The sequence below is a fragment of the Syngnathus scovelli genome, chromosome 17 (assembly GCF_024217435.2).
Source record: "Syngnathus scovelli strain Florida chromosome 17, RoL_Ssco_1.2, whole genome shotgun sequence".
Lineage (NCBI taxonomy): Eukaryota > Metazoa > Chordata > Actinopteri > Syngnathiformes > Syngnathidae > Syngnathus > Syngnathus scovelli.
In genome coordinates, this window is record NC_090863.1 from 7,043,118 (window position 1) to 7,065,805 (window position 22,688).

General features: G+C 49.6%; 2 protein-coding genes and 2 long non-coding RNA genes across 7 annotated transcripts; 3 read left to right on the top strand and 1 right to left on the bottom strand.

Annotated features, from left to right (window-relative positions):
- The first annotated feature begins 8 nt into the window (after positions 1-8).
- Positions 9-2,632, top strand: LOC125985419 (uncharacterized). The gene is made up of 2 exons (XR_007487308.2): positions 9-107; positions 984-2,632. It is a non-coding gene; the product is annotated as an uncharacterized lncRNA (long non-coding RNA).
- A 7-nt stretch (positions 2,633-2,639) lies between these two features.
- On the bottom strand, positions 2,640-4,957 carry LOC125985417 (uncharacterized). Its single transcript, XR_007487306.1, has 2 exons — positions 4,808-4,957; positions 2,640-4,078 (listed from the first exon to the last, which is right to left on the bottom strand). It is a non-coding gene; the product is annotated as an uncharacterized lncRNA (long non-coding RNA).
- Positions 4,958-5,098: 141 nt separating this feature from the next.
- Positions 5,099-17,045, top strand: efr3a (EFR3 homolog A (S. cerevisiae)). Of its 3 annotated transcripts, XM_049748233.2 has the most exons (24): positions 5,101-5,381; positions 7,356-7,432; positions 7,702-7,829; positions 7,980-8,130; positions 8,698-8,819; positions 9,244-9,393; positions 10,314-10,460; positions 11,733-11,811; positions 11,924-12,059; positions 12,266-12,337; positions 12,727-12,894; positions 12,967-13,081; positions 13,209-13,260; positions 13,330-13,502; positions 13,639-13,714; positions 13,871-14,032; positions 14,116-14,247; positions 14,312-14,379; positions 14,462-14,589; positions 15,537-15,622; positions 15,912-15,960; positions 16,039-16,142; positions 16,211-16,260; positions 16,330-17,045. In XM_049748233.2, exons 1-24 carry the CDS (start codon positions 5,372-5,374, stop codon positions 16,433-16,435), a joined length of 2,541 nt encoding a protein of 846 aa, XP_049604190.1. In that variant the 5' UTR covers positions 5,101-5,371; the 3' UTR covers positions 16,436-17,045. The 3 variants fall into 3 exon arrangements, 2 of the variants coding, with proteins under 2 accessions (XP_049604190.1, XP_049604191.1); XM_049748234.2 differs by lacking the exon at positions 12,266-12,337 and having other exon boundaries at positions 5,103-5,381; XR_007487305.2 differs by lacking the exons at positions 15,912-15,960; positions 16,039-16,142; positions 16,211-16,260; positions 16,330-17,045 and adding an exon at positions 14,770-15,373 and having other exon boundaries at positions 5,099-5,381.
- Positions 17,046-17,180: 135 nt separating this feature from the next.
- On the top strand, positions 17,181-22,236 carry dnaaf11 (dynein axonemal assembly factor 11). 2 transcript variants are annotated; one of them, XR_011085634.1, is made up of 13 exons: positions 17,181-17,741; positions 17,875-17,943; positions 18,250-18,417; positions 18,510-18,587; positions 19,045-19,217; positions 19,285-19,448; positions 19,569-19,703; positions 20,239-20,316; positions 20,391-20,456; positions 20,545-20,586; positions 20,775-20,870; positions 20,937-21,028; positions 21,828-21,974. XR_011085634.1 is itself a non-coding variant. In XM_049748241.2 (13 exons), exons 1-13 carry the CDS (start codon positions 17,690-17,692, stop codon positions 22,009-22,011), a joined length of 1,425 nt encoding a protein of 474 aa, XP_049604198.1. In that variant the 5' UTR covers positions 17,181-17,689; the 3' UTR covers positions 22,012-22,236. The 2 variants fall into 2 exon arrangements, 1 of the variants encoding a protein (XP_049604198.1); XM_049748241.2 differs by having other exon boundaries at positions 20,545-20,614; positions 21,828-22,236.
- Positions 22,237-22,688: the final 452 nt, after the last annotated feature.

Sequence of the window (22,688 nt, forward strand, 5' to 3'; positions counted from 1 at the left end):
ACAACACCTGCTTGCTTTAGCGGGGGGAGGATCCAGCTCGACTCTCTTTTTTGCTTCCACCAAAGGCTGATCAAAACACACCTCCGTCCTTCTTCCTCTCTTCTCAAGTGAGGTCGTCGTGTGACGTCATAGATGCCGCTGTCCACGCAGCACCCTCCATTTGGCATGATTAACATTTGAAATAGCGCGCATGCACACACAAAACGTGCGCTTTAAATGATCTTGCAGTTTGACCTTGAGGACCAGTTTGTCAAATCGTCATTGAGAACATTCAGTTTTCCACCAAATACCCAAGAAATCAGGTCAACTGCGTTTTCAGGTGCAATTCCAATTGTGAAAATTAGGGTCGGATTATTTTCGGCCACTCAAATGTGTCCGAAACTTCCATCCATCCATTTTCTGTATGGATTTCTAAAACAGTTTCGACATCAAAATGGTTCTTGTGTTTTTTTTTTAAGAGGTGTCAAAAAATAATTGATGAGTCAACAACAAATCTATTATCAAATTTATCACCTTGTATTGTAAATAATCAAGAGCTGTTTGGAGCACAGGAGTCAAACTCAAGGCCTGGGGGCCAGATACGGCCCGCCACATCATCTTATGTGGCCCGCAAAGACAAATTGCACATTGAATTCATGTCTCAATACGAAAATTGCAACTCATCTTCATTTTTAATAAACATCTTTTTAAAATAATTGAACTGTTTATACTAGTCTCTGATTTGAAAACTAGTTATTCATCAGTTTGTTTTGAAGCTTAAACTGAATATAATATGAGGTGTTATATACATTTATTTGGGTTGACGGTCATAATGACCCACTGAAGGAAACTATGACCATGATGCAGCCCGTGACAAAAATTTGACACCCCTGGTTTAGAGCCATTTAAAACGAAAGATCGTTCAAATCTTTTCATCTCAAAAATTCATTTTTCATGAAAGCAAATTTATCTTCTGTGACAGCCCTCTTGTTTTTGTTGTGCAGGTCAACAGTCCAAATGAGGTATCAGAACAAATTTCTGGTCCACTTTTTCTCCTCGGCAGAGCAAAATGGGGCCAAGCCCTGTCAGCGATGAGACAAGGAGCGACGATTCTCTTGTAAACCTTGAGGAGCCCCCGCCCCCACTTTGACTCACGCATGCCCGGCGGCGTCGGGGAGGAAAGTTGCCTCATTGCTATTCTGTCTATTTTTATTCGCCTTCTGCGTGGCTTTGTGTTGCTTCTGCAGAGTTCGCCTAGTGCCCCCCCCTCCTCCCAAAAAGAAAAAGCGCCGATTTGATCCAGCGCATCTCGGTTGCAAGTAGGCCATCAGATGGCCTGCGTGAGGTGAGCCACTTGCGCATCTCCTCAAACGTCACAAAGTGCAGCGTGACCAAGCTGGCAAAATGTGGGCCTCCTTTATTTCCTTCCGCCAGTTGACATACTTTCTTACCTACCTTTCCTCCTTCAGGCTACATGCATATAGTGAGATTTTTGTGTCACGAAACTCACGTGAGCGTGTGTCACGTGACTTATGTGACAGCTATCGCTCCTGTGCCGTCGGACCACAACGAAAAGAGCCATCGTCATCTTGACACTGACTGCGACAGACTGCGACATTGTTGACTGTCATGCTTCTGCTGCTCAGCTACTGCTCCCTCCCTGAGACACACGAGCCAGTGACGCAGAGACTTTAACTAAGACGCAGGCCGGAACGCTAAAGAACAAAATTCCTGAGCAGCACAGTTGAAGTATGTGCAGCAGCACAGAGAATCATTTGTTTTCCCAGCCATTCAACAAATATGAACGCTACCCCAATAGATCGGTCGGTGAGCTGTTATCGTCCACCTCGACCGCACGTTAACACTGACAGATCATTAACACAGGATATCTCGAAAACAAGGACGGCAGCGAGGAAGGGGGAAGCAGTCCGCCGTCCTCAGGCCACGTTCAAATGTCAGCGGCTATGTTAGCTAGGCCGCCGAAAGGCCCGGATCCCCTGGCTAGACGCGTAGAATTGTTCCTTGCTCTCCTTTTACCCGCCTCATTTTCTTTGCAAATAAATGAAAGGTCGCCATCTTTATCCATACAAGCTATTTATGCGTAGAAGAAAACAACACCGCACATGCTAAATGCTAACATGGCTAACATAGCATGGATCGGGACCGGGGAGGGAAACAAACTATTTTTATAGTAGCATTCATGCACAAGAACAGAGTGAGGACTAAAAACAAGATCCAGAATCAAATCGGAATGATTAGCCCGCTATCATTGCTAATGTTAGCTGGACGAGCAGGCATATGCACACAGCAAACGCACTTTATATTGTTTAACTCTTTACTTTTGAAGGAAATACTTAAACACACTTTATGTTGTTGAAATGTTTACTTTTGTTGTCTCAGGTTGTGATAGTGTGATTTATTTAATTTGCTACAGTGACTGTAAACACACTTTATATTGTTTAACCGTTTACTTTTGAAGAAAATACTTTAAGAATGTCCACCAAACCAGTTGTCTGAGATTGGGAGTTTGCTTTATTGAATTAGGATTGCAGAGTTTAAAACATTTTATGTTGTTGAAATGTTTACTTTTGTTGTGAACAAAATACTTCAAGTGCAAAATAAATATTGTGCAATAAATATTGAAGGTTATGTACCCACTTATTTCAACAATAACTCAAACAGTTACTTTCTCTGGTAACTATTTACATTTATTATAAAGTAATTCAGTTACTTTTTGAATGAAGTAGTGAGTAACTATAATTAATTACTTTTTGAAAGTTACTCCACCACTTTTCATGACAATGAGTAAAGATTTACGTTTGAAATGAAAAAAAAAAAAAAATGGAGAAAAAATTCTAATCTATTGGCAGTGCTTGCAAACAGCGACGACCTAAGAAGCTTACGTATCATCAGTCCACTTTTCGGAAACGCACGGATCATCAGATTAAAAAAAAAGTGGGATTAAGTTCAACTCGTCGCCAATCTGATGGCAAGAGCCTCTTAAATAACAGACTCATGAATATTCATACAGTCGGGCCTGACGCTGGCCTATGATTGGCCGGTTGACAGGCAGAAGGTGCAGTCCAAAAAGTTAGAAAATATAGATTAGCAGTCTGAGTCGTAGGATTGCACAGTAGTAACAGTGTTCCAGACACATTGCGTTCCAAATACATCACATTTCGCGCGCCAACGGTGGTGGCAAAATGATAATGAACTGAACCCCAAATAGATGTGGAGCCTGAACGTTAACACTTTGTTAGCATGTGGCTTGCCGCGCTAAAAGTGAATCCCGCCCGATCTTGGGTGTTGTCGAGGTGCGAACGAGTGGCAAATAATACTTGTCTACTTCATGTTTCTTGTTAAAATCTATGTCAGCATAGCAAAACAAAATTCATATTGCTACATGAATCGCAAACAAATCAGCAAATATTTGACACCCATCATAATACTGCATTAAAGAATATATACTGTATGTTATACAGGAGCTACATATACATAACACCGCTCAAAAAAAAAAAAATATAGAATATAGAGTATGCAGCAATAAGAGGGGACCTAAAACAGAACCCTGCGGTTCCTTGAGGACTCTTTGCTTAGTCAATTTGAAAACAAGGTGTGTGGTGCAATGTCCTTTTTCAAATGTCAAACCTTTACTAGCAAAAGGTACGCTACTCTCTTTCTTTTGCTGAAACGCGAGGCGACTCAAAATATTGTTAAGGTCACGCCAAAGCAAGATTGCCACTTTGACCGAGAAGCTAGATTAGTGGCGGTATCGACTCAGGCGCATTGTCCCGCTCGGCGTCAAACGATGGGTTGGGTTGGGTTGCCTCATCTTCCAATGCCCGCCGACTTCCCGTTGGATGGCAACGGCAACCTGATGAAAAGAAAGAAAAGTAACCCCCCGCCGACGCTGCGCCATTCATTACCTGTTACCGTGGCAACCGTGGCAAGCGAATGGCAGCTTTGTGCCATAAATAGCAGTAGATTCCAGTCAGACAATGTTATTTCGGATGACCGTCTGCAACAGCGGTTGTCCTCATTAGCCAGAGGGGGCAACGCCGTGGACTGGTCGCCAGTCAATATCAGGGCACAATGAGTGCTATTGTAGATAAAGACAGAGACAGAAGATAGCTAGGTGGTCAAACAATGGTTCATATTCAGTCCATATTTCTAGACAATCAGATAGCTGGGTGGACAAAGTTCATATTCAGTCCATATTTCTAGACAATCCTGTCTTTTGTTTCATGTTGTATTTTGCAATCAAGAAGAACATTGTAGTCTATCAATCAAGGCAATAAAGGACAATATGATGAAAATTGATCAATTTTAAGACTAGAGTCCATTTTGGGGTCATCTTTTTAACTGTGTATGTACAGCCCCACTCATCTGCATTGAAGAAGAGTTACGTTCAATCCTCTCACCGGCCGTAAGTCTGAAAGGTCTTTAAGAGCTTAAAAAGAGCAACCGACTTTTACGCTGTGGCCTGCTGCTATTTTTAGTGGTAGGATACTGGCTAATTCGCCTCGACACTGTACTTGTGGGGAAACGTCCCAAAAGAAATCCTCATGGACAAAATTACTTCATTTGAGACAAATGCACACCCACACTTCCACCTTTCCCGATTGCTCTGGGCAGACGGACGACAGCTAATTTATTTTCTGAATTTTACTTAACAATTGGTTTTCACTATGAAAGAAAAAACAAACCTGATGAAAATCAAGCAGTAGAAAGAGAGCACATCATGTAATGAACATGTAATCAATCAATAAATCAACTTATGTGACAAACTGACGAAAAGTAATAGAAAAGTTAGATGACGTCAGCTTACCGTTATCTCTCGTGCACGCGCGCGCTCGCCCTCCACACCTGCGCGTTCCATCACGGTGCATTCACGGACCCTCGGTTGTTTGAGCGTCACTCGGGAGACATGCACTTCAAGAGTGTGGAGGGGTTCTTTCGTTTCTTTTCTCATCTTTTTGGGGGGGATTCCCGTCATCGTTCAAACATTTCCTGTTGCTGTGTTACCGAGAAGGAAGTCCTAAGTTAGTGCGACGGGCGGCTTCCGTCTTGTCTTGTGACGGTCCAAAAGCGCCCCCCCCCCCCCAAACACACATACACACACACACACACACACACAGTGAGCCGTAGCCGTGCTCGGACGTTAACTCGAACGCTGGGCAAGCTTCACGTCCGCGGAGCGGGTTCGGTTTGCGTCGTCATCGACAACGACGGATTCTGCGCTCTGTCCTGACTGTGGCGGTGGGTCGGGTGCCGTCAGGACACGGAAGTGGTGGCCTGCCTTAGCCATTGCGATGCCAGGTGGCGTCAGAGAACATGGAGGCTAACTAACTAGCTGCCCACGCAGCCTCTGCGGCACTTGGACGACACCAATATGCCGGCGGGTAAGAACAGAAAACATTTCCAACTTATATGGCGATTACTATCTCGGACGGGGACGCGAGCATTGACAAGTCCGAGATCAAATACGAGTGGTGCGTTTAAGGACCCCGCGGCTGGGGAAGTGTGTTTCGACAAAAAGTGAACCCCCGTTTATCGCGGGGGAGGCGTGCCAAACCAGCCGCGATTGGAAAAGAACCGCTATGTAGAGCCCTTTGTAAACATCTCTTTTTCTTGGAATTTAGACATGTTTAAAATCAGTTCCGATCCCACTCACGGTTCCGGCTACCGATATTTTCTTGTTGAATCCTTAAGTCACTTACTTTTTTTTGCTTTTAAAATTATTTTCTTGTTGTATTTGGAGTCTCCAGGAGTGTAGAAAAGTGTAATACATCCCTCCAGGTGCTGCAGAAATTCTTTTATTATCTGTTTGGGGAGCTATTTTTTATTCTGTTCAGTTTTCTCCGTTTTCTATTACTTATTTTTATCTATTACATCACTTCCATTGGGGTGGGTCAAACTAAATAAGGTCCATTAAAATATTTTCTGACAGTAATCCGGTCCGTGGTGCTAAAAAGGTTGGGGACTGCTGTTGTAGACTATAAATGATGGTCTGATCCCACCCCCACACATTGGATCAGCCCTCTGGGAAAAATCACGGCTCTCCCGATTATCCAGCACGCCATTGATGGTCGATTGACATCTTGGGAAAGTCCAACAGCTCTTGTGAGTGTCGGGTGGTGAACTCACCCCGGAGCCTACCTGTACGACCTGCGAGCGCCAAAGCTTTCGGAAATGATTCCGAGGTAGTGTTGGCGCTGTCCTGGAAGACGGATTAGTGTCTGGGAAAGGTCACGACTCTAATGAACGGCGGCTCTGCAGACACAAAATAAAGCTGCCTTGGCCAGCCTCACACAATGACCCGATCAAGTCACAAATCCGCACTTGGACCGGAGAGACTTTGGTTGCGTCCTATTTTTGTCTGTGAGTGAGTATATGAGAACGTGTGTGTTGGTCATGCCCATTGGCACGTTAGCGCTTTGCGGAGCACTGCAGCTTCAATCGCAGCGTGATGAGGCAAAGCGCTGCAAGGGCAGAGAGAGAGGGCGACCGAGGGCCAGATGCCTAAGAGAGAGAGAGAGAGACATGTCAACGTCTGCCTGACAGGGCGAGCGCCGCTACATCTCCTGCACATCGAGTCGGGAAGAAATCTACTTTGCGAAAACCCAGGCGTGTGGGTGCGTGTGTGCCTCCGAGTGTGGAAGCTTCCCAGCACAGTGGCCGGCGACCATTCATCCGCACTCTCGTCTCAGGCGTTTGACCCACTCCCGCTCAGTGTCTAGTCAGATGCCAGCATTCAGACAGGTGCTCCAACCAATGGGAGGGAGGGAGGCTGTGTTTGGTCCGTGCATACGTAAGCGTGCCTGGCGCTCATGTTGCTCCTGCAGGCCAGCAGATGTTTGACGGGCGTCGGAGGACATTGAGCTTGTCTTTCATGCCTCATTAAGTCCCGCCCACTGCCATGCACGCTTGGAGCTGAATGTTCAGACTTTGAGGAAGTGCTATTGCAATTAGTGGCTATCTGTTTGAATGGACGCACATTTCTGGCGGCGGCGCCTTTCAAAAGTCTGAAAGTTGAACCGCGACAGCCACGAGGCGCTCCTCCATTTGAAATGTGAAAATCTCTTTTGTTCCATTTTAATCGCTAATTTGTTGTTTCCTGCAATCAAATGAACTCACATCGTTTGGGCGCCTTTGCTAGGTTCTTACATTTCAATAAACATGTCAAGCTAGGATGATTCCAATTTCACTCAGGCCCGAGGCTTCTTCGAGACCATCCAGTAGCTTCTCTGCATTGCTACCCGAGATGGCGAGTGTCTCGCAAGTCGCATTGTAGTCCAGAGCAAGCAGGAGAGAGAACGGACGAAGGAACTGCAACTTGACTAGCGCGCTAACGGTTCGTTATGCTGGTGTTGCAGGAGTTTGCGGCTGCTGCGGGCCGCTCAGACCCCGCTACAAACGTTTGGTGGACAACATCTTCCCAGAGGACCCCAAGGTGAGATGGCTCGTTCTTTGTGTTTTTCAAAGATCATTCCGACTCACACACACACAAAGCTGTGACGCTAATTTTGTAGCCAACTCGTTAGCCTTCAAATGTCCTTCCAAGTTGAGTGCATTCCAAAACGAGAGAACTTTTCCTTTACAGGTACAAACATATTTTCATGCAGGTCGGAAGGACCTCGAGTCTGTGCTAGCTATTTGTTGTTAGCATTGTTAGCATTCTTGATAACATCCCCGTACCATATGTCGCGTTCTTGCACTCAGAACGGTCTGAGCAAGTCGGACATGGAGAAGCTGACCTTTTACGCCGTGTCGGCTCCGGAGAAGTTGGACCGCATCGGGGCGTACCTGGCGGAGCGCCTCAGCCGCGATGTGGTGCGCCATCGCTACGGGTGAGTAGCACGGGCCGCAATTGGTGCCCAAGAGGGTTGTTGGACCATCATACGCCTGAGCAGGAGGCAGATGCTACGTTAGCATTGTGGCTAGTGCCTGGTGTGCATACTGAGCGAAAGGGGCTGTTTCTGTGTGTGCTTGCTGCTCAGGAACGTGGTGATTGCCATGGAGGCCCTGGACCAGCTACTGATGGCCTGTCACTCGCAGAGCATCAAACCCTTTGTGGAGAGCTTCTTGCACATGGTGGCCAAGCTACTGGAGTCCAGGGAACCTGACCTCCAGGTTCTGGGGACCAACTCGGTGAGAACACTGTGTGCATGCGGAAGAATGTGCAAGGGGGGTCCAGGCACGAGCTCCCTCGCGTTCTCTCTTTGAAAGATTTTTGTTTTCCTTGCCTGTTCCATGGTGAACGCTTCATCCCAGCAGGAGGCCGAGCTGCAGCATTTACCACTGAGGATTTTTATTTATGAGTGGGCTTTTCTTTGGCGAGCGGCCCCTTTTCTATTTGTGGTATTTCGAGGCTGACGAAGGAGCCGGCAGCTTCGAGGCGGGGCGGTGCTTTGGGGTTCACTCTTGGGTTAATGGCAATTTCTTCCTTCACAACGCGGCCTCGTCTGTGTTTATTGTGTGCTTGCGTCTAGTCTGCGTGGGATCCTTGATGCGTCACGGCGCAGGAAAAAGAAAGAGATGGCCGAAGCTGCTCATTAGGCACCAAGCCAGAGCAGCCATTTAAATATGCTGCTCTCCCGCAGCAGCTCCTCTTTGTGCCACAGCAATATGAACTATGTATATGTGTGTGTATATTTTAGTCATGTGAAGTTGTCACTGATGATTTTTTTTTTTTATACCCCCTCCCCCCCTCTGTAGTTTGTGAAATTCGCCAACATCGAAGAAGACACTCCATCCTACCACCGCCGCTATGACTTCTTTGTCTCTCAGTTCAGCGCCATGTGCCATTCCACCCACGAGGACCCGGACACCAAGACCAGGTCGGTATCTCTTGGTCATTGCTTAATGATGACAGGATGAACAGACATTCTGTCCATGAACAGTTCCAGATATTGTAGATGGATAAATCTGATTATAATGAGAGATACGTCATATGTCGGTATTGATGTATAGCCGTGGTCACGGACTCCGGTCCTCAAGGGCTCTTATCCACAATGTTTTTGAAATGATGACCTCATCAGCGAGCTCTGTAAATGCGTCATGAGCATTCTGTTTATTTCAATTAAGGACAGGTGCCCCGGAGGTGAGCCCTGATGTACACATTAGACGTAGATATCGTCTTGACAGATGTATCCACGCGAGTCATTTTGTTATCCTCTTTCCATGTGATACAAACATAATGAGAATGTTTTTCAACTAATGTTGCACCCAACTGTTTTTTTCTTTTTTGTCCGCGGGCGTCAGGATCCGAGTGGCTGGCATCAAGGGTCTGCAAGGGGTGGTCCGAAAGACTGTCAATGACGAGCTGCAGGCCATCATCTGGGAGCCGCAGCACATGGACAAACTCATCCCGTCCATGCTCTTCAACATGCAAGACTCTGATGACATGGAGAGGTAACACGAGAGATCTCCTCACAATACACTGGGGCCTCAACATAAGAGCCATCAACTTAGAAATGTTTCACGGTGCTCGGCTTGATTGTCTATTTAGTTTTTGGCATTTACTGTCATTTCAATGGGGAAAGATGATTTCGGATGGAGGCGTTTTGAGTGAGTTTGTTTTTGCCGTTCTCCTGAAGTCGTTTCCATGTCAACAGAAATCTTTTTTTAGACATTTTCCTGCCTTCTTTTCTGTCTTCCTCCTTTGGCAGCTTTCCCCTGGCTAAGGGTGATTATTTCCCCACGCAACTGGAGCGTCTCCGTGTGTCACCGGTGTCCAATTATCTGACCGAGATCGGGCCGCCACCATCTGCCATTTTTAATGGCGTTCCCATCGGATGCTCGTACCGGCCTAACGACCTCGCCTGCCCGCGCCCTTCGCCCGGGCAGCCCTGTGAAATATTTTTCAAGGGTCAAAGTACACCCATGCTGTTAGTTCTTGTGAGACATCTAATTTCTTAACTCTCAACTGAAAATAAACCCACAGTAACAGTTAAACCACCAACTGAAGAATAAAATCGGTAAACCTCATTCGAACAATGGCTAAGAATGCGTTTTAAGGTGCACGAGGTCATTCGCAAGAGAGGGAGCGAGTGGCAACGCAAAAGGCCCTCCCCCCTCCGAGCCTCCGCTTAGTCCTGGCTTTTGTTTAACGTGACGTTGTTAATGCGAAGCTTGCATCTTTTCCAAAACACAAGGAGCGACTTTTTTTGCAGATTTTCAGACCGAACCATTCGCCAACTGACTCTTCTCCATTCTCCGCTTTCAAATGTACAAATGTCATCTCATTTGATCGATTGTAAATAAAATATTTGGTGAGTAAACTGATGGTTGCCGTCCAACTCACGTTTGCTGTTTATATATGTGTGTGTCAGGGTGGGGGCAGTGCATCCGAGCACACCGTGCGTGTCGGGTCAAGACGGCAACGAGAATCCGGCGGCGCTGGCTGAGAGCTGCTTCAGAGAACTGCTGGGACGCGCCGCCTACGGAAACATGAACAACGCCGTCAGACCCGTGCTCGTGTGGGTAACACACACACGCACGCACGCCGGGGCTGCCGGGTTGCACGCGACTCCGTCGCAATCACTTACGGAAAACACATCGAATAAATTGCACATAGTGGAAACACTCGTAAACTATGCATGGAAGCGAAACACACACACACACACACACACTAGTGATGACTTCCCCCTTGCAGCCATTCGATTGACTCACACTGTGAGTCATGTCAAGTGAGAACAAAGGTGTGGTCATTTGCATGCCACTTCTTCATTTTCAAGGCATTGAGTGCAGGTCTCGCCTCGTTATGAACGTTCGATTCCCTGGTCTTGGCCTTTGGGGGTCTCATGCCCTCCGGCGGTCGACCTCATGAAGCATCGCTGGTGTGTGACGCCGACCGGCGTCGTGTTGAGCGCCTCACAGTCTTTGAACGGCTGCACGGCTTCTCTCTTTTCTTTCTTGTGGTGTCACTGGCCAGGCTGGGGGGTGCGATGCTGCTATAAATAGAAGCAGGGAAGGAGGAGGAGGGCCAGGGGAGGGGGGCCAGGGGGGGCTCACATTGACGTCACGTCGGACTGCAGCTTAATAGAGGTTCTTGTCGGTCCTCTTAAAATGGATGCTGTGCTTTTTGTATGCACTGCGAGTCATACTTGACAGCGTCAAGATGTCCTTGTGGACGATTCGGCAACAGTTTTAGCCTGGCAAGATTTTCTGTGTTTGTTAGTTTATTTCCGTGCATGGCTTCCTGAGACTTTTTTTTTTTTCTACTGATGAAACTGGCTGGTCTCAAGATAGACAAGCTGGCTTGGTTTCAAACTCATCTTTGAAGGCAACAGAAGCGCGCCAATCGTGGAGTTGGCGACCATTCCGCTTTGCACGGTGTCAACATTCATGTGAGCGGGATCACAAAGGGAAAAATGTGCACATTGTGATGTCATTTGTTTGGGAACCTGATGGCGTGTGGAGAGAAGCTGTTGTTCTTGTCATTTTCGCCGCCAATAGTAAGGCCTGGTTATGGAAGCTAACGCTCATTTAGCACCGCCTGCCTAGCTCAGCGTGACAATCGCGGTGCGTGATTGACAGGTCGAAAAGCCTCCGGGACGGCCGCCGCATAACACCAGCGACCTCAGGGAGCGGGAGGCATCACGCCAGCTGCCGTCGTACTCATCGAGAGGCGAGCGGCAGCTGCGGCCTAGTCGACGAGCCGATCTGTCGGCCGTCATCTGCGGCGCGCGACCTTGTGTCGACTTCCCGCGCACGCGTGACTTGGTGACATGAGGCTTTTGCGTCCGCAGCCACCTGGACAACCATAACCTGTGGGATCCCAACGAGTTTGCCGTTTCCTGCTTCAGGATCATCATGTATTCCATTCAGGTTAGACTCCTCCTTCAGCAATTCCTCGCAAAAATCCCATTTGAACTTCAACGAAGCCGCCGTCAGCCCAGCATGAAATGACAGCGTTGTTGTTCTCCTGGCGGCGTGGCAGGCGCAGCACTCTCACCACGTCATCCAGCAGGTCCTGGGTCACCTGGATGCCCACAACAAGAGCCCACCTCGAGTACGTGCCGGTATTGTACAAGTGCTGCTCGAGACGGTGGCCATCGCTGCCAAAGGCTCTGTGGGTGAGTCAATTTTATACAGTGCACCTAAAATGTCGACTGAAAAATCCCTCGTAGCTATTTGGGAGTTTGGAATCAATCGTTCATCATTCCATCCATTTTCATCAGCGGTTTCCCCACACATTCCACTATGTCGCCCAGCTTTTGTGTGTGTGTGTGTGTTTGACCATCTGCATTTTGGCAAAATAAACCAAATGTCTGGCGGCCAGGAAGCATCCAAGAGTACAAAGGAGGTGACGCGGCGGACAGCGAACACGCCACCCCTCCCAACTTGTGGCTCGGTACGCCATCAAACGTAGGGCTACATGTCGTCGGGCAGGGCTTTATGAAAATCAACTTGACGTTTCTTTTGATTGTTGCAAATAATATTTGAATTTGTTGATAAATCTAATAATTCTAAATTAGAAATGGATCGTCAGTTATGTTTTTTTCAACATTTCTGGTTTTTGTTTGAGAGCAGAAACATTTGCCCAGACCTGATTTCACATGTGCCAACGTGTTCTAGCATGTGCCAGAATGTTCTAGCGTGTGCCAACGTGTTCTAGCGTGTGCCAACGTGTGTGAGCCTAGCCTAGCCTCAGAGGGAAGCGGTCATAGCGTGAGTTTGTCTGTCGGCACGATACACGCAATTTAGACACTTACTGGCCACCGGGCGGCGCCGTTTGTTCAGGGCCGACGGTGCTGGAGGTGTTCAACACGCTGCTGAAGCACTTGCGCATGAGCGTGGACCTGGAGCTGGGCGAGGGCTCCCGCAGGAACTCGGCCGCCAGCACCTCGTCAGGCCGCAGCAAGGAGAGTGACGAGCGTATCGTGCAGAACGCCATCATTCAGACCATCGGTACGCATTTCAACGCGACTAGTCCCGCATGTGTGCGCGCCCAGCCGACACGCTTTTCTTGCGCTCCGACAGGTTTCTTCGGCGGTAACCTGCCCGACTACCAAAGGGCCGAGGTAATGATGTTCATCATGGGAAAGGTGCCCGTCTACGGGACGCCGTGCCACACGCTGGACACCGTCAAGATCGGGTGAGTCGCAAGGATTGTCATCGCTTCGAAGGGCCACCTCGCTACTTCACTCAGAATTTCCAGCCGCTGACGTTGTTGTTTTGTTTTTCCTCACAATTTCTGGGACCTGCGGGGCTGACGCCTTCAGGCATCAGGGGACCAAGAGGATCCAGATCATGTTGCTCAGCTCCCTCATTATGGTCAGACACCACTCTTTAAATTAAAACAGGTCATATTCCGCATCTTGATTTGGGTGCCGTTACTTGCAGGTGACGTCCGGTTTCAAGTCCAAATCGATGTCGGGCGCTCTGCCGTCCCCCTTCCTGGACCCGCTGTTCTCCATCTCTTTGATGGAGGACAGCGAGCTGCGCCAGCTGGTGCTCGAGATCCTGCACAACATCATCGACAGACACGACAACCGCGCCAAGCTACGAGGAATCAGGTACCGCCCGCGACTTGCCGCCGACCTCCGACTGGCTGCCAAATACGACTGGACTTCTGACGCATGCAATATACGTTGAAAATCATCTTCTGCCTGTCCTTCCCTCCGCTTGGACATATCCGTGTGCGTGGCCAAGGATCATCCCCAATGTGGCGGCTCTAAAGATCAAGCGGGAGAAGATTTCCAAGCAGGACGTGGCCTTTATGAAGAAGGTTGGTCATTATGGTCTTTTTTGCTCCATTCGCTCGGAAACCCCAAAGGTCGCTCATTATCGGCTGCTGTCGTGATGAGGAGCGGAAACTAGGAGTAAGGCTAACTTGTGTGTGTGTGTGCGCGTGTGTGTGTGTGTGTGTGCGTGTGTGTGTCAGCACGGCCAGCAGCTGTACCGCCACATCTACCTGGGCTGCAAGGAGGACGACAACGTGCACAAGAACTTTGAGTTGCTCTTCACCACGCTCGCCATCCTCACCATCGAGCTGGCCAATGAGGACGTTGTCGTGGAGCTGGTCCGCCTGGCTGTCGCAGTGCAGGTCTGCGCCGCCCGAAGTCGCACCTCGCCCACATGCAAACATGCTCAGACTTTCAAACAGGTGTCTGTTGTACCCGCACGTAGGACATGGCTCTGTCCGCCGAGGAGAATTTGTCCGTGTGGCTGCGTTGTAGCTTGCTGGCTTTGGTGGCGGCGTACCTCAACTTCCTGAGTCAGATGATCGCCAACGCTGCTTTCTGCCAGCACGTCAGCAAGGTCCGCACCTCCGCCCGGCCCTTCGCCCGCACCTCTGCCCACGCCCGCTGTTGTCGTCTTTCAGGTGATCGAGCTGCGCAACATGGACGCTCCCTACCTTCTCCCCGAGCACGTCTTCCGTGACAAGTGCCCGTAAGTCCATCTTCTTATTTTCTGTCTCACCCCCACCCTCCTCCTCCACACGCTGAGCTCTCTCTCGGTGTGGCGCGCACAGGCTTCCCGACTGCCTGGACAGGGACGACGCGGCGCTCTTCTTCCAGAGCATTGACATGGCCGAGAGTCTGGCGGGCGCTGGCTACAACGCCGACAGACTCAACGTTCCCTATGTGCCACAGGTCACAGGTAACGTCACCTTTGGCCTTCTCCTCTTCTCTTTTGCTCCTTCAAATTGTCCATCCTGACATGATTCTCCCGGTCACCAGTTTCTCGTAGTTTCTTGTCCATTTTGCGCAAGGTCTGCTCCAAGCGGAAGCTTCGTTTTGAAAATTGTTACGTGACTTTGATGTTTCCTTCTTCTGTCAGTGCTTTACACAGTGGGCAAAATCCTGCACAGGTGCAAACAGACATCCAGAGGTAACCATAGCAACTGTAGTCACCAAGCAGAGCACCTACGTGACCTTTGAAATAGGCGTTCTCAAACCTTCGGGGTCCGGCGAGCAAGAACCACCTAACAATCTTCGTTTGGAATCATTCGGGTGTTTGCAAAGCTCCAATTGATTCCATTTGGACATTGGAGGTTGCTACCGGACGAAGATGATGACAATCATTGCCGCGTTTGGTTTGGTTTTTGCTCAACTTTGCCTTTGTCTGCTTGGCGATAGCCCTTGAAATGAAATTCCATGTCTCAGAATCATTTTTCATTCCAAAACAAAGCGGGTAGTAATTAATCGACATTTGACAAACTCACCAATTACCAAATATTTGGTTTGTATTCCAATCTCGGCACTCGGGATCTCTTAGTGCGGAGGTGTGGCTATGGAGGCGAGCCAACAATACACATCATTTAGTGCGATATTTATGAGGGGACCCCAGTTTGAGAAGCGCAGCCTTGTAGTGTTGTTGAGTCGTGTACTGTTTGCACCGCTAACACTTGTGCCCGCCCCCCCGCGGCTCACGTGGCACCATGGTGAGTATTTGACGAACTCTTTCTTTCATGTTGTGGTTGTCCTTTATCTTGTGTTAGCTTGTGCTAGCCTCATAGCTAAAAGTAGCGCCAACGGGAAGCGCTCACGGAGTTCTCTGCGTAGCCGCTGCCAACCTGTTAGCGCTGACCGTGCACCGTCCCGCAGATGAAGAGCGCCTGACCCGGAGGAAGAGCTTTGTGGACACCATCTCCTTACAAGTGGACATCCTGGCCAGCAGCCTGCCGGACAAGGTCAGTCGATACGCCCGAGACGCCGACGGCTATCCTCTGACCACTTTTACCACCAGAGGGTGATAGTGAGCAGGTTGACTACAGTTGACCTTGATTTCTCCTACTATCAGGTCTTATTGTCATCTACAGTATGTTTGTACAACGGTCCCTCGCAGTCTTCTTTCTCCGCAAAGAATGAAGAGCAGAATTCTTTGTTCTGCTTGATTTGTTGATGGTTGAAAGTTGATTTGAGTCCTGTTGACCTGCCGTTAACTTTCTTATGGTGCAACAAACCCGCGTGTGCGTTTAGTCGCAGCTGGCCGAGGAGATCACCTTTGAGACCCTGAAGAAAGCCATCGGTAAGATGACGACGCATTACAAAAAGACAACAGCAACAAACATCAGACTGTGAACACCTCCTCATTGCTTGCGTGCAGACACGAGTGTCCTGGAGGATCAAGAACGCGAGCGTCGCCGGCAGGTGATGGAGAAATTCCAGAAAGCTCCATTTGAGGAGATCGCGGCGCACTGCGAGTCCAAGGTACTCACAGCACATTTAACAGCGGCGCCTACGCTCACCTAACCTGCCCCCCTCGCGTGTCCACGTAGGCCAACATGCTACACGAGCGTCTGGCGCACATCTTTGAACTCACCATCAGGTAAGTACCCAACATCATCACTCGATGCTCGACTCGCAATGAGCTCATGGCGTGACGTGCCCCACCCAGACCTCCCCCAAGCCCATCCGGTGTGCTGTCAGTCTCCTCAGGCCACACCCAGCACCAGTCGGTGCCCATCTACGAGATGAAGTTTCCTGACCTCTGCGTCTACTGAACGCACGTCCACACATAGGCGTTTGTAGTGTTGTCACTCATATCACAGCATATGGAAAGAGCAGTATCATCATCACCGTGCACTTTTCACGAGCGTCAACGAACCTTGAACACCTTTCAGAATTCAAAATGGCCACCGATAAAAAGAAGTTTGGCCTTTTAAGGAAAGAATTTTGGATTTACAGCTTTGGATTAACTCCCAAGAAAGTAAAGAATTGCACACAAGCGTGAGGACGCTTGGCAAACTCTCTCTCGCAAGCGGACGCTTCCATCTGGCCTCCAAATGAATGTTAACGATAGAGGCGCCGCAAACGGGTCCGCTCAATCAAGCGCAGTAGGAAACAGATGCCCATCCGCTTGATTTTGCCGAGCAAGTGTGGTTTGCTTTAGCGCTCGATGCTCCATTTTTCAATCACAGTCAACTTGATTGTATTGCGGAAGACGGGAAGTCTGTTGTCGGGGCGGCAACGTTGTTTCACGTGGCTTGGTCTGGTTTGGACGCCTTTGGTGCGTTCACAGCAAACGATGGACGCTCGTTATTTTGAAAGCGCTTTGTTGTTTGTGGTCAAATCATGACAATGTTGCGGAAATAAAGTTCACTCGACACTCCATCTTGACAAAGTGCGTCTTCTTTGGCACATTGCTTTGATTCGAGCGGCCTTCTCTAGGCTTCTTCCTCTAACTGTTTTGAAGCTCACCTTGTTTGGCTATGAGAGGGAGGAGCTTCCAAACGAGAGACTGCCCAAATGGATTTTTGTTTTTTGCCTATTTCAGTAAAATGCAGAACGAAAAACCTAAGGATGACATGTAATCATGTCACGGAGGGTGTGTAAGAGTTTTTTTTGTTGTTGAAGGTTTTTGTTTTATTAGTTTTTGACACCAATAAAAGGCATGATGGAAGAGGATCGAGGCATGTTTCCATGGTAACAGCTGGCGACATGCTGCAGCATCAAGTAAAAATAGAACAACCCTCTTGTTGTTCTAAAAATCACAACACGATGTCTGGACTACAAGTTATTTCCAAATATGGCTGTCATATCTACTTGACCAGCACAGATATATAACACACCAACAAACTCTGCAGATCAGTCCACAGAATCTCCTTCCCTCTCAGTAAGTGCAATTTGGGCAATCATACGTTTCGACAAAGCCCAGCTCAGGTAATTGGAAAACATTTTGACAATGGAGAAGTGAAACGTCAGTGATGTCACATCGGTGAAACGCAACGTGGCGTGTGTGACGTTTGGCTGTCTCCATGCGCGCTGGTAAAAGCCCAAATAAGAAAATTTGTCAGCGGAACGTTTCAAGTAAGAATAAAACAGCCTATTTCTTTGTATTGTGGGGCAACTTGTAAACAAAAGCTGCAGCCACCTGGCTTTTTGGGTGTAAGGTAACAGGTTGGAAGATGTTGAGCGTGGTTGATACTTGTGTTTCCTGAAGTACCTGAATGCAGCACCGGCGTTGGTTTCTATGGCAACGCCGGACATCGAAAACGAAAGATGGTTCACAGTAAGTGCGCATTTTCCTCTCCTCAACCAAATCATCTAATCCAACACAGACCAACTAATTCAACAAAATAATTTTGGTGACAGAGTGATTGACTGACTAGTAGCATTGCAGCTATAACGCTAGCTACAAAAACAAAACAAAAATCGAAGTAATTTAATGAGTAGACGACGAGTAGTCCTCTACAATGCAGTCGAAGTCAAGACCAAGTAGTTTATTGCCTGACTTACACTTTTCAAGGTGATTACCAGGTTATTAACTAGCGTATTGATGAGTTAACCGCTAACTAGTCCTCACCCGTGCGCATAGTCACAGAAGATATGATCCGGCGCCGCGCCGAGCACAACGAGTGTGAGATCTTCTCCTTGGAGGAGGTCTCCCTGCACCAGCAGGACATCGAGAGGATTGAGCACATAGAGCGCTGGTGTAGGGATCTGAAGATCCTTTACCTGCAGAACAACCTCATACCACGAATCGGTGAGGCCCATCTCTCGGGTTTGCTCGTGTGCGTGTCGTAAAAGCCCTACAACAATAGTCAGCGTTTTTGTGTGTGTGTCCGTCCCGGTCAGAGAACGTGGGCCGCCTAAAGAAGCTGGAGTACTTGAACCTCGCCCTGAACAACATACAGGTCATTGAAAACCTGCAAGGTGCGTGTGTGTAAACTTCACAAACTTCACAAATTGATGTGCTTACTAGCTGAGCGATGGCACATAATTCACGTACATGAGAGAAAATAAGATCTCTTGTGAACGCCACTAAAACACTAAGGTAAAAAAAAAAGGACACCATCAATCAGTTGTTGCAAGCGTTCACTGCCACCTGACGAATTTATTGCGTTTTATTATGCCGTGGAAGAACGTCTCGCCAACTTTCTAAGGCATTGTAATAGCCCACGAAGCCCAGTAGATGGCAGCATCGCATCGCTTCAGTATAGCTGCTCAGTCGAAGATGAAGTTCATCACGTCGACGGACACATCCCGCTTCCATAAGTTTTAGCACAGGGAATGCAGATGAGCCGTGAAAGCGGTGCACGTGTGGCAGCATTTAGGAGAAGAAAAAAAACAGGGTGGCTACCTTGAAAACCTTAAAAGTGTGCGTGTGTAGGCTGCGAGAATCTGCAAAAGTTGGACCTGACGGTCAACTTTGTGGGGCGTCTGAGCAGCGTGGAGAGCCTGAAAGAAAACGTGCACCTACGTCAGCTCTTTCTGGTGGGCAACCCCTGCACGCTCTTTGAAGGCTACCGCAAGTACGTGGTCGCCACCCTGCCCCAGCTCAAGGTGACGAGGGTTTCAAAGCTGCCTTTGGGTTCAGAGTTGGCTTTTCACGCAAGTTGCCTGTGTCCAGTGTCTGGACGGCACCGAGGTGACGCGCTCGGAGCGTATCTTGGCCAATCAGGGCCTCGAGGAGCTGAGGCGGCGCATCCTGGAGCAGGAGGACCAATACCTAAGGAAGAAGGCCCAAGAGGAGGAGGAGGCCAACGCCAAGCAGGCTGAGGAACCGCCAACTGGGTGGGTATGAGACTGGAATTGCTCTTTTTCAAGACAGGGCAGCGCAATTTCACGAGGTGGATCTCCATTGCTGCGGAAGCGGTCCGCTCAAAGGGCCTCACTCCGTTTGTTTGCACGCAGTGCTCCTGAGCCGCAGAACGAGTCAGATGAAGAGCGACGCGAGAAGGAATTCTGGCACACGCCGTGTGCCTTCACTCCGGAATCCCGCTTGGAGGCTCATCGCCACCTGGAGGCCAAGCGGAGGGCCAAGGACAAGTGAGTCTACTCCCCAGCAGTACATGAGCAAAACTGACATTTTCAGCTGACAGGAGATGGCAGTAGCGTGCAAAATGGCCGCAATTGCTTTCCTATTCCGCAAAGGCCATATTCATCCACTTACCTTAGCTGCGGCCATCTTGTGGGATCTGCCTGCCCTCGTATGTCCAGTGTGATTGTGAAAGGGTTGCGGTCCGGCGAGTGACTCGGTTCAGCTCGGCAACGACTTTGACAGCGAGCTGTCAACGTGACCGCTGGCGGCGAGTTATGACCATGAGGCATTCGCCGCGGCCCCGACCTTTGCGGACGCTTTGGCCATCTCGCTAGCATTGGGCGCGGCGAGCCGAGGCCAAGAAACATCAGCTGCCTTCTTGTCATTTTCATGACTGAAGTTTGAGTGCGCGAGTGACGGATGGCCGTACAACACTCATCTCACGAGGGGTGAAGGACCTTGCCCATCTTCAGCCAGCCGGCAGCAACACGAGCATATACATCATCTAGCATGCTCACCCGACAGTGGTGTGTGTCCCTGTAGAGGCAACGAGAAGAAAGTCAAGCTCCCGAGGACTCTGATAACTGCTGATGGACGAGTTCTAAATGTCAATGAGCCCAAGTAGGCGCACACGCACGCACACACACACACACACACACACACACACACGATGATGAACTCTTGCGCCTTGGCAGACTGGACTTCTCTCTGACGGAAGATGACGTCAACAAGAGGATTATTTTGGACCTGGCGGTCTACAGGTGCGCTCATTTGGCAGCCCAACAGCACCGAGCCTGACAAATGTTTCATTGCAAGCTTGGAAACGTGAACTCCTGGCTCCCCCCACAGGCACATGGACACCTCCCTGATGGACGTGGACGTCCAACCAACGTACGTCAAAGTCACCGTCAAAGGAAAAGTACGTTTTGAGCGAGTCGGCCCTGTTCATTTTGACATAGTTGGTAGACTGGACCACTTTGATGAAGGGAGGGAGGGGCGGGGAGGGGAGGGGGTGATTCGTGGAAAAATGTCCTGTCATGACTAAGCCGCTTGTTAAGCGCTAAATCCCGACGGTGCAGGTATTTCAGCTGGTTCTGCCGGCCGAGGTCAAGCCCGACAGCTCGACGGCCCGGCGCTCGCAGACCACAGGACACTTGCTGCTCCACATGCCCAGGGTACGCGCACATACACACACATGCGAGTGGTCCACTCTGACTCTCGTTTGTCGCCTTACTATGAAGGTTCAAGGTGAACTGGAGGTGACAAAAAGCGCCGCTCGGCCGTCCAAAAACGACCGCCGCCCCCATCGCGGCTCGGCCGACAGTAAACAAAGGTAAAAGTCCCACACGGCGAAGTTTGGCTTGGCTACTTTTCAAGATTGCATCAGATTGATTTTACACACATGCGTTCGTACGCTGGTCAAAGTATTGATGCAGCAAACAAAACCTGCCTGTGCAGGTGTGACAGGTCAAAGTTGAGGGCGCCAGACAATCGAGCGACTTTCTCATGCATCTGAACTACCGGCGTTTTTTGATGAGTACAGCGCTTGCCTTTGGCTGACCCCGGGATCGATTACCCTATTTTCCACCGACTTCCTCGCAGCCACCCGGATGTTGCGAAGGTGCAACCCCGCTAGCGGGTCAGGTGGTTGGGCAGCATAACCCCAGTGGGTCGGCAGACAAGCGCCTCGGTGCGCTCCGCCTCTTATCTGCACGCTGCCTCTTATCTGCACGCCGACAGATGAGCTTAAGATGGGCCCCGTGACCTGGCCGCGCTCCCCTGATGCTAAGCGGGAGTCTGCAAGACACTCACGACGCTCGCCGCCGCCTCAAACTCAATTAGAGTTGTCGGTGAATGCCGACACCGCGCGCCGCAAAACCTTCTCCAAGGTCGGGATGTCGTCCAGCGACGTGCGCGACCGCTAATTGCGTTCCGAATCGGTGGCAGCTCAGGGCGTCCTATTGTCAACCATTGTCTTCATGTAGCCCCTCCCCCAAACGTCACAGCCATGTTGGACACATCCCATCACGGCTCGGGCCTACTTCTGGGCCGGCCGCCTAAGAGCGAGCCACATGTAGTAGCTAAGCAAGCGCCAAACCCAGCATCTCTTTTGCGTCCGGTTGACTCCACAGGGGGCGTGGCGTTGCCGAGTGGCTGGAAGTGGACGCTGGCGGAAAAGTGGACATCGCCAACATCGTGGTGGCACACCGGCGCGCCACCGAAGGGCCGTTGGACACCTCTGGCCGGGGTCCTGAAGTTGATGAGGAACCCTCTGAGGCATTTGTGGACGACCTCGAGGTCCCACCGCTCATTTAAGGCCAGAACAGAGAAGGCCCGAGATCAACAAGTTGAGACGTTGGGAAGCTCAACTCATGAAGAAGGAAAAAAACAAAACAAATCTATGACTCTGGCCCGCTTGGCTTTGCGCTTGAAAGCAAGCGTCCTCGATGATGTCTCGAGATCTGGTCAGTCAAAGCCGTCGTGTGCTCGGATCGCCTTAATGTCGGTCAACAACGTGGAATAAAAATGTGCATCTTCTGATCCTCTGCTCCCCGTCTGGAATTCATTGTGTCTGTTGCCATGACGACACGAATCATCCTCGATTGCTGAGTCAGCGGGTGCACTCGGGTCGGGAAGGACCACTCGGGACCATGCTCATCTCTTTTTGCCTTCCTCTCTTTTCGACATGTCCCTCCTACTTTTTCCTTGCATCTTGCCAAAGGGAGGGAGGTCACGCGCCCTCGTCCGGCAAGTCGAGACGGTGGCTCTGGAGAGGACTGGCAGAGCCTCCGGTCGGGTTGGCCGAAATCAGCCTGCCGCTTGTCATTTGCAGCCGTCATCTTCATTGCTGCTAATTAGCACGAAGGCGACAATGAAGTGGGCTGAGCAGACGTGCGCTTAGTCCCATAATCCCGTTAAGGCCGACGCAGGCCCCAGTATTTCTCACTCACTACAGACTGTTGGAACGTTAACAATGTATTCCCAAACTTCTC

What these genes read in the sequence shown, in the direction of transcription:
- efr3a (XM_049748233.2), top strand. An exon ending in GACCCGGACACCAAGACCAG is followed by an intron (nt 8,820 to 9,243) that starts GTCGGTATCTCT and finishes CGCGGGCGTCAG; the next exon opens with GATCCGAGTGGCTGGCATCA. An exon ending in CTGGACACCGTCAAGATCGG is followed by an intron (nt 13,082 to 13,208) that starts GTGAGTCGCAAG and finishes TGACGCCTTCAG; the next exon opens with GCATCAGGGGACCAAGAGGA.
- dnaaf11 (XM_049748241.2), top strand. Translation starts at nt 17,690, where the DNA reads ATGCGCGCTGGTAAAAGCCCAAATAAGAAAATTTGTCAGCGGAACGTT. An exon ending in AAAACGAAAGATGGTTCACA is followed by an intron (nt 17,944 to 18,249) that starts GTAAGTGCGCAT and finishes CCGTGCGCATAG; the next exon opens with TCACAGAAGATATGATCCGG. An exon ending in AAGCGGAGGGCCAAGGACAA is followed by an intron (nt 19,704 to 20,238) that starts GTGAGTCTACTC and finishes GTGTCCCTGTAG; the next exon opens with AGGCAACGAGAAGAAAGTCA.